Source organism: Lactuca virosa, chromosome 1 (genome assembly GCF_052849685.1).
Source record: "Lactuca virosa cultivar CGN04683 chromosome 1, Lactuca_virosa_CGN04683_v6, whole genome shotgun sequence".
In the NCBI taxonomy this organism is placed as follows: domain Eukaryota; kingdom Viridiplantae; phylum Streptophyta; class Magnoliopsida; order Asterales; family Asteraceae; genus Lactuca; species Lactuca virosa.
The window spans coordinates 56,807,288-56,817,468 of NC_136426.1; the positions used below are offsets into that span (position 1 = coordinate 56,807,288).

Sequence of the window (10,181 nt, forward strand, 5' to 3'; positions counted from 1 at the left end):
TTGATCAACAACCATCACAACTATTTCACTATTTTAGAGTATTATGGGTTCTTTAGATTGATTGAAGAGGTTTCCGACATCAGATCAACACAATGGATTCTCCGTTCGAAGGAGAGAAGTGGAATGGACTGTTCTAGCGATAAAATTGGACACATACAAGAACAATAGAGGGAAATTCTTAAGGGGGTTTTGAAATTGTGGGATTTTGTGGTCTAGGTTTTATGTTGATCATTTATGACTTTGGATGAAATCTTCAAAAATCATGGAATTACATGATTATAAGATATTGTTTGTGGTTGATGAAGAGCATTGTTTAATTCTCTGTGTGAGTGTGTGTTTCCCTCAAAAGTGTAGGTTTCCTGTCGAGAGAGAGAGAGATGTGGGCCCAAATTAATTATTTATTTTCTTTTTCATTTAAATTAAATAGAAAAAACATAAAAAAATATATCAGAAGGGCATTACAGTCATTTCAATTTTACGAGGGACCAAATCTACGTACAAACATGGCCAAAAGGACCACGAAGCCAAAAAAGTCGGGGTTTGAACTAAAACCCCAAAAAAATACATACCACAGGGACCATATTTGCAGTTTTGTCTTTATAGAAATATGAATGATATTATCCCAAATATGAAGCAAAATTATTTATTTATCCAAAAATAGAAATAAAGTTTCGGTTGTCGATTTTAGTCAATTTTTTTTTATTTTTCGACATTACTAGTTTATTTCTATCTATTAGTTGTAAGTTTAATGTAATATTTAATATTTGTAATATCCTAATAACTATTTAATTATATTAATTTATCATAAATGTAAAGTTTTTTTTAAAACCGAAATCATATTTCATAAAAACATATAATTAAAATATATCTTACAAGTATGATAAAGTATGCTACTGAACATGCAGTTAACATATATATTATAATAACAATCTAATAAAAAGCGAGGATCATCTTGTTCTAGGCAAAAGGAAATATTACATGACATAATGATTACGAACATTTATTTTGTTATAACTTTCTAATTATATATTTTATAATATTATTGTAATAAAAAATATTATATATTTGTTAAAAACTAATTAGTAGAATAGTGTGTAGTTACAAGAATAGAATATAGTGGAAATATATATTTTTTGGGATAAAAATAAGATAAAGAATAGAATAGGGTTGAAGATAACATCTATCCTATTTTTTATTCTATTTTTTGGTGAAAAAATGAAATGGGTTGGAGATTATCTTAGGTGAGAATTAAAAGTTATAAGTGTAAATAGACAAGGTTTTGAAATAATGGTATAAAATGTAGTTCTTCTAAAAATTCAGGGACTTATACGGAATATCTAGACTAACCATGCCAAATAAAGTCAATGACGGTAGAAAAAAGCAAAGGGCCCGGGAAAATAAAGGGTAAGATCCAAATAATCCACAAAATATGACCGGCCCCTCCTCCATTTGTAAACGTGTCACGTTTCCCCAGTAGTTATAATTAATAAACCCCTAAAAAATTTACTTCTTTTTTTTTGGTAAATTAATGTAAGCAGATTTATTTGCAGAATACTTTTATGCAACAACAACAAAATTATTATAACTTTTTTTCTTTAAGAGTGATTTCTTGTATTTTAACTTTATATATATATATATATATATATATATATATATATATATATATATATATATATATATATATATCACTATTCCAATGTAAAATCAATTGTTATGGTTTTACCTTTAAGTTGAAATTAAGATATATTATTAAGTTTATACAAATACAATAGTTCAATTAAAAATTAACCTAAATATGATCAGATTATATACATTTAACCAAAAAGATAAAAGTTAAACGACAACTCACTTGGTACTAGTTTTTTTAACTTTTTTTTAGCATAACTTAAAAAATGATGTTGAAAAATAGTTCATTTTTAGATAATAGGCACATTTGCTTTTATTAATTGTTGGTCATAACATATTTGTAAGTAAATACAGCTATAAATGATATTTTCTATAGATTTTTTTTTAATTTTTATTATTTTCAAACTTCACTAACCAAATAAAAACATAAAACAAAAATGGTTTTATTCTATAAAGTTATCTTAAAAACTTTTCTCTCTAGCCAAATTTATTACATAGCTTTAGTTTTAATTTATTTTCTTTATTATACACTAGACTGCTAACGATATTACATTTTTATAACCTATTTATAAAAAAAAATAGGGTAATATTGTTGTTTAATTTAAATTCATTGTTTATTGGTTAGTATTACTATATACTATTAGTGGTAGGTTTATTTTTTTCATCATATGTTTTTTTTTTAAATAAACGTTGTATTAGGTTATATTGCATTTAACTTCTGTCGTATAAATATGTTATTGATTTTTTCTTTAAATTTTAGATATCTCAAAATAAACATGATTTTATTTTCAAATAAGAACTTTAGCTATTTTGAGTCGTTGGCCCTCAAAAACACAACTTATAAAAGAAGTGAACAAAAAAAGAAGTGTCCCGCCGACCCATCTTCAACTTCAAAAATAGTCACCGTCAAAAGTTGAAATATTTATGGTATATTTTATTAAATTAAAATATTTTTTATTTTATTTTTTGATGACTACGAGCATGATCAAGTATTCGATAATGATTCATCCATTTTAATAATTCCATTGTATCAAAATTTGATTTGTATCAAAATTTGCTAATCAAATTAGATATAATGAACTTGCTGCTTTTTTTTTTGGTAATTTTGATTTCATTGGCCATTTTAGGTAATTGAAATAAACACAAATGTCTAATACAGATGTAAATTATGATCTTGTACATTTGTATATTAACGGTGAACGAAATATGGTGGTGAAGTTGTGGATAGAAATAAACCTAAAACTTCACATAAATCTTACATTGTTTGCAAACCCTATTTTTTGTAACAGTTTTATAAAGGGATAATGACTTGAAAGGGTAACGAACTTTCGACTTTGTTCACATTTAATCACTAAATTTTTTTTCGTTATCTATTTGCCATTGAACTATTGAAACTGTTCACATTTTACCATTATGACCGGCTGTTACCGGTCATAAGGGTAAAATGTGAACAGTTTCAATAGTTTAGTGACAAATAGATAACGAAAAAAAGTTTAATGACTAAATGTGAACAAAATCGAAAGTTCGTTTCCCTCTAAAAAGTTCAATGACTAAATGTGAACAAATTTCCTCTTGTATTATGTTTTAGCAAATTATTTATTTTTGTTAAATTGTAGCAACATTTGTTGATAAAGAAATCTATGAAATAAAAAAAACAAAACCCTGAAAATATATTTAAAAAAAATAAAAAATCGAAACCGAAATAAAAACCAATGGTTTGACATTTTCCAAAATAAAAAATCAAAATTTCCAATCTGATTTTGGTTTTACAAAAAAATGAACCATGTCACTGATGTGAATTATGACCATTGGTTTGGCATGCGGAATTAAAGAACACGGTGATTTGGGTGTTTAAGAGATGCATTCGATTATGAAAGGTGTTTACAAAAAAGGATCTAGATCTAAATCTACATAATTAACACACACTAACATTCTCAATGTTACATCTCTCAAGCACACCTCTACATGTGGTATGAAACCACCTTACATAAAAGTATTTACATGTCTATCTCTCTCTATCTCTCATGTCATAAAGGGGGAGTTTTGGATTAAAAATTCTGAATTGAGCGCTTTCTCATTCCCTTTTTGGTTTTATAATCATTTGTCTATTATAAAAAGGGGGAGAGATTTAGATATGGAAATCCGAAAGTTGAATTTTTTAGAGGGAGGGATTTAGATACAAGAGGAAGTTTGTTCACATTTAGTCATTGAACTTTTTAGAGGGAAACGAACTTTCGATTTTGTTCACATTTAGTCACTAAATTTTTTTTCGTTATCTAATTGCCAGTAAACTATTGAAACTGTTCACATTTTTACCCTTATGACCGGTAACAGCCGGTCATAAGGGTAAAATGTGAACAGTTTCAATAGTTCAATGCAAATATATAACGAAAAAAAATTTAGTGACTAAATGTGAACAAAGTCGAAAGTTCGTTACTCTCTCAAGTCATTATCCAAATAAATAAAATTAAGCTGTGTAACTATTTATACACAAAAATTGATGAAAAATATGTCATCGTTATATTATATGAATTAAATTGAGTGAATTTTATTAAAGTAAAGTTGAAATATCTTTATTAAAAGTTTTGAATTTTGTTACGTGACGGTGCGAGAATACAAATTAAAGTCTCCGTTAACTGCCAACAGTGGAAAGTAAAATCAGCCACCAAATACTCGTCACGCAGTTTTACATGTATCTTGTGTATTACCAGTTGTACGTTAGTTCCCCCTTCAACCATAGTTAACTTCTCTCTTCTATATATGCTTCCCTTCACCGATACTCATCTCTCTCTGTGTATATATTAATATATATATGGGTCTGTGTGTGTGAGACTGAGGACTCTGTATCTTATAAAACAAGAGACAACAGTTCCAAGCAATCTCTCTATCTCTTTATCTCTTTCTCTTCCCCTATAAATTAGGAGGGAGAGAAAGACGATCGAAAAGGACCAGTACTGGCCTGGTTAAGGAGTTTTGTACCCAGTCAACTCAGAAGAGGAAATCGGAAGAAGAAGCGGAAGCAGAAGCTTATGAATTGGTTGCAGAAGATGGTTTTTCCTGTAAGACGTGTTTGGATTGCCGTTGCTGCGCGTGTAAAGTCCCGTAACAATGGTTAGTCTCTCTCTCTCTCTCTCCGTTTATGTGTTTTTGTACGATCTGATTTCTGTAACGGATTTACTAATCAAGTGATTTTTTGGATTGCGATAAGTATTTGGACTTCAGATTTTTGTCAAATGGAAGAATATTTGAGTATCTTAATTTCGAAAACACAATGAATTTCGTTGAAATAGATTTTGAGTTTTTAAAATATAACCGACGCTCATATATTTATGGTTGTATAATCATTTTGATAATTACTGATCGAGCAAATTATAGGGTTACGATTAGTTTTTCTTTGCCAGAACGGAAGAAAATCGAGTCTATGAAGTGAAAACTCATTTTGATTTTGAATACGACGTTCAAGAGTTTATGGTTCTGTAATTTCTAAAATTATTATGTTATAATTCATTGATCAAACTATTTGTGAGACTGAGAAGTATTTGAACTTCAAAATTTTGCCCAATGAATTTCGATGTTCGTAAAATTAATTTTGATTTTGAAAATTTAAGCGATGTTCAAGGATTTAATTCATTTATCGAGCGATTTATAAGATCGTGACAAGTATCTGAACTTGAATTTTATCAAATATTTTAACACAATTCTGATCTGAAAAATCCCATCGGTGCTTTTGGATTTTAGTTGTGACATAAATTCATTCCAGATTTATGATTTGAAATGATATTTAATTTTAATATATTGAAATAGTTGAATATAGTTATTGATGGAGAATAGAGGCTCGTGATTGCGTTGAAGGCATACACTTTTCCGATGAAAACTTTAATGCGTGTCTACGTGCTTTAATGGTGGTTTCTTTTGCTATCATAAATTCATAATCATATTCAAATTGGATTTCCCTTTCCCTTCCATTTCTTTTTCTTTTTTGGAAAATGAAAACCAAATTGTTCTTGAATGCTCTAAAACTTTACCCAAATAAAAGGAAGAGAGATGGTCTGCATTTTGTATACATTCTTAAATTAAAGTTATTTATTATATTTTGTAATTTCCTTTTTGTCTAAAAATATAGTTTAATAGAATAATTTGATCATTTGGATTAAAGCAATGTATTTTTTGTATCTTATGAATGATTAAACGTGTCGATAAGCAAATATTAAAATAAGCCTATATCTAAAAATATTATATATATATTCTAAAACATCTAAAACAAATATTCTTACATTATTCTGATAACAAGACAAGGTAGTTTTATTCAAAATCACAAATCAAATCGCTATATTGAATTGAGCATTTTTTTCATTTCTTTTTTGTATTTTTGTCTTTGGCTAATTTTCATGGTGCATATTTTGGTAGAAAAAAAAAGAAAAAGAATTGAAGAATTATATGGTTGGACAAAGGTCACCTTTTTCCAGAAGCGGAATACAAGATTATTCTTTGAAAACTATTCTTGTTTTCATGTGAGAGTTTTAATTATTTTAATATATTTATCCATCATTTAATTCTAATTAAAGAAAACAGCTTTTTGAGTGCTCATCATATTGTATATAAAATATGTTTTAATTTAACAATAAAAAAAAAGTAATATTGTCAACAAAAAATTAAGGAGTAGAAGCTAATAATGTTTATTTTTTAATATTTCCTTCCCATTTTAGAGAAAAAGATGTACGTATTGTTTTACCCTCGAATCCAATTCGTTTTGACATTCTGATAAACAGTGATGTAACAGTGACATCTTTTTATATGTGAAGATAGTTCTGTAAAAATAAAAGGATTCACTCTCAAATCATATCCTAAAATGATAAGGTTGAATGTAATTAGTGGCTATTAATAACAACTAATATCCTGAAAAACATTTCTTTATCTATAAAATATCTACAAAGATTCCCATTAACGATTCGCACTCATACTACCGATTTGCTGACTTGTAACTACACTACTAACTAACAACCATTTTCGATGCCCTCACCTAACCTTACCTTCATAACACTCGCATACAATTAATTAATCTTTCATTATTATTATTATTATTTTTATTTTTGAAAGTTTGAGAAAATCAAATAGAAAAAGAAAGACCACTTACAAAAAAATGTCTTTTGTGTTGACCAGGTGGTGGGCTATTGAAGCTACACGATGACATACAAACATGTGGATACGAGGATGTACAAGTGATGTGGGAGATGCTTCATAGAACAGAATCAGAGTTAACATCAAACAGTCGTCGAAAGCGCAAGCCTAGATCCTTCTGGAAAATCTTCATATGGCAAAACAACAATACTTGCTCTTCACCTTTCTCCATAGACCATGCTTAATTAACAACATCAAAGTCGGTGTCTCCTTACTACCTGCAACAAAATATGCAAGGAAAAAAAAACGTACAAGTACGTCGATATAATTAGTATGACTTTGATATGTATCTCGATAGGCTATTGTGATTCGAGTGACAAAACTCCATAATAGCCAAGTCGTTTTTTGTAAATATATCATGTCTTTTTTTTCAAGATCCAAATCAAGTCATACATAAGAAAAAACATTACTTGAATAAACCGATGTCTTACTCTTTAATGGAAATATGGAATCACTTTTGTTGTTGCCAATTGCCAAATGCCAAATATGTTCTTGTTTAAACTCCACGCACCATAACAAGCTTGATTAACAATAACTTAAAAGGAGATCAAGTTGTTTGAATTTGATATTTAAATCAATTAGTGATGAAAATACACATACAAGAAACCTCGGAGGACAAATTATTCCTTCAAAACTGTTCTAAATTAAGCGATTGATTAAATTACACACAATGCTAATCATACAACATAGCAACCAAATGATATATAAAAAAACATAGATCACAAATTTATATCATTCCTCAAAAGCCCGCGGCATATCTTCTCGAGCAATAAAGGCCAATCTTCACCAAGCCGCCGAGGGTTAATCTCCATGGCAACCCTAAAGTCTAACAAAGATATCGGGCTGATCTTAACGGGCTCATGACCTAAACGGGGCCCATTATGTTCAAAACATGACCGTATCAAACCCTTCAAATAAACATCCAATCCGTTATTCATCGCGTTGGCGCAATCCACTGTAACCCCTTGAAGGCCTTGTGTTGCGGCAATAGGCTCCATGTGTGCCCTCAATGTTATTGTATCTAACAAGCAGTTGGTGTATGAGACACCAACATATTTAGTAGGTGGGGTCTTGCGGGCCCCACCTATACTGACCGGACAGTAAGGAATTCCAAGTGGTGCATGTAGTGGAATCCTACCGGAAACCACTTCATGTTGTGGTCGATTGATGACTTCTTGATGATGTTGCACGGGCTTTCGAGTATCAATGGGTGATGAGGGGGAAGAATAATTTGTCTTTCCATTTGGCTTGAGAGCACTTCTTCGGGCTCCTGTCCTTATCGTTCGTTGTGTTGGTGACAAAATGTCTCCATTTGGGAGAGCAAGTGGACTTGAAGCCCGGGTTGCAACCGGGTTCGACCCGTTTTGGATAAACGGGGCATCCCAAGGTTTCTTATTTCCAAGAGGGACTTTTGTATACGCGTTTCTTAAAATCGAACGAATTAACTGATTATGAAGCGGAATACCCTCTCTACCAACTGTTCTTACACAAAGTTTATCAAATTCATCTTTGCTTAACTTTAAATTCAAGAATCTATTCAAGTAATCAAAATATTGCTTGGATCTTTCTGGTCCAAGCTTCCTGATTATCTGTTTTTTCAATTCAGCAAGATTGATCCATGAATGCTGCTGTGGTGGTTGCATTTCTCAACACAAGAAACTAAAGCCCCTAATTTAAGAAACTAAATTAGGGTTTTGGTCCATCTACAAAATCTCATTTTCCAGAAGAAATTCAATCTGTTCAACGACAGCCCACATAATGAATAGCCAAAACATATCATGGAAAACCCTAATTAGGTTTTCAGTAGCGAGGAAAGAAGCAAATCATGAGTTACGGTTTCTAACTAACTCTCCCTCCAAAACGAAGTTCCCAAATTATTCAAATTCCAATCCACCAATACATAAACCCTAACCTCAATCGCGTCTACATCACACGAAATTCCTTAATTTTCAAAAAGAGATACCTCCTTCCAACTCCAAGTACAGGCACAAATCAACATATTAGCGATATCCCAATTCCAATAACCTTTCTGAAACTATGAATAGAACTCAAAATGCAACAAATTGATCAAACGATTGACTCCGCAGACTTCCGAAGAGAAAATTCGGTATTTTCATACACAATTGGGAAGCAAGAGGACAGCGATTGGAGAGATTTAAGCTACTAATGAACTTTAACAAGAAATATAAATTGGTAAGCCTGACCTTATTGCATCTCTACCAAAATTGAGATTCAGAAAACCAAAAGTACTGGCTTTCACAATCTTCAAACTCTTTTGATCGTTGGAACCCAAGCTGATTTCAATAGCTTACAATTCTCGCCTCAATTTTATCGGGTTTTTCTTCTTCCTAAAAATTGCTCCGCCGCATTTAGGTTTCGCTGCTGATTTTTCTACCTGTGGCTTTGAATCAGAGCTTGAAGGAGCCCTCGTTGTCTCTCTGATCGCGCTCTCCTCCGATACACTCTCTCTCTTCTCTTTCTCTCTCTACTTTCTCTTTTCGACCTTCTTTCGTTTATGTGTCTGGATTACCAATAGCTTTTTGTTATTACAAACAAGTCCCTTCTCTTTCGATAAATACATATCATCACCCTATTATTTTCTACGAGTCAAGCCCAGGTTTAGGCGGTATATGACTAAACGACGTTAAAAATATATGATTTTGGTAAAAAAAAATTATTTGTGCGTGGTTTAATTTTGACAAAATTACAAAAATGGTTCCTATGTGGTAAGCATTTTTTTGGGGGTCATTTTGAGCTAGTTTCGTTGTATTTTTGGTCCCTCCCAATAGTGAAATGACTGTAATACCCTTGGGGTATTTATTTTCTATTTTTCTTTCATTTCTTTTTAAATCTAATACTAATTTATTTATTTTAATAATTAAAAAAATAAGAAGGGACCCTCTCTCTCGTCCTTGATTCATCGACGATCACAGTGACTTTTGACCCTCCTCCGCCTTTGCTCCGGTCACACTCCACCACCTTCCACTGCCCTACACCGCCTTCCTTTCCTTCTCCTTGCAACTACTGCTTGCGACCCCACCCCCGACGACAAAACATATTTCATCACTTCACCACCCTCCACAACCTTCCTATCGTCATCTGCAACTCGCTACAACACCCTCGATGACACTACCGCCAACAACAATGAGCGAATACGGGAGAAAACGATCGAAGCAAGAAAAACCCAGCAGTGGGGCTGCCACCCACTGCCGACGCAAACCCCCACCACCACCCACCGCTGCTACTACTATTGATCTATTTTCCTCCGACCATTTGCCACCTTCCTCATCCCTATCTCGTCAATATCGCTGACCGAAACGCAAAAGAGGAGCAGCGGAGCTTCCACTGTGTATCACTATCACCCATCACCACCCGCT

The 10,181-nt window shown here is 31.7% G+C and overlaps 1 protein-coding gene across 1 annotated transcript; it reads right to left on the reverse strand.

The window, feature by feature from the left end:
• Positions 1 to 7,424: 7,424 nt before the first annotated feature.
• On the reverse strand, positions 7,425 to 9,359 carry LOC145133001 (uncharacterized). The gene has a single exon (XM_079067974.1). It carries the CDS (start codon positions 8,445 to 8,447, stop codon positions 7,524 to 7,526), a length of 924 nt encoding a protein of 307 aa, XP_078924100.1. The 5' UTR covers positions 8,448 to 9,359; the 3' UTR covers positions 7,425 to 7,523.
• Between the last annotated feature and the right edge of the window lie 822 nt (positions 9,360 to 10,181).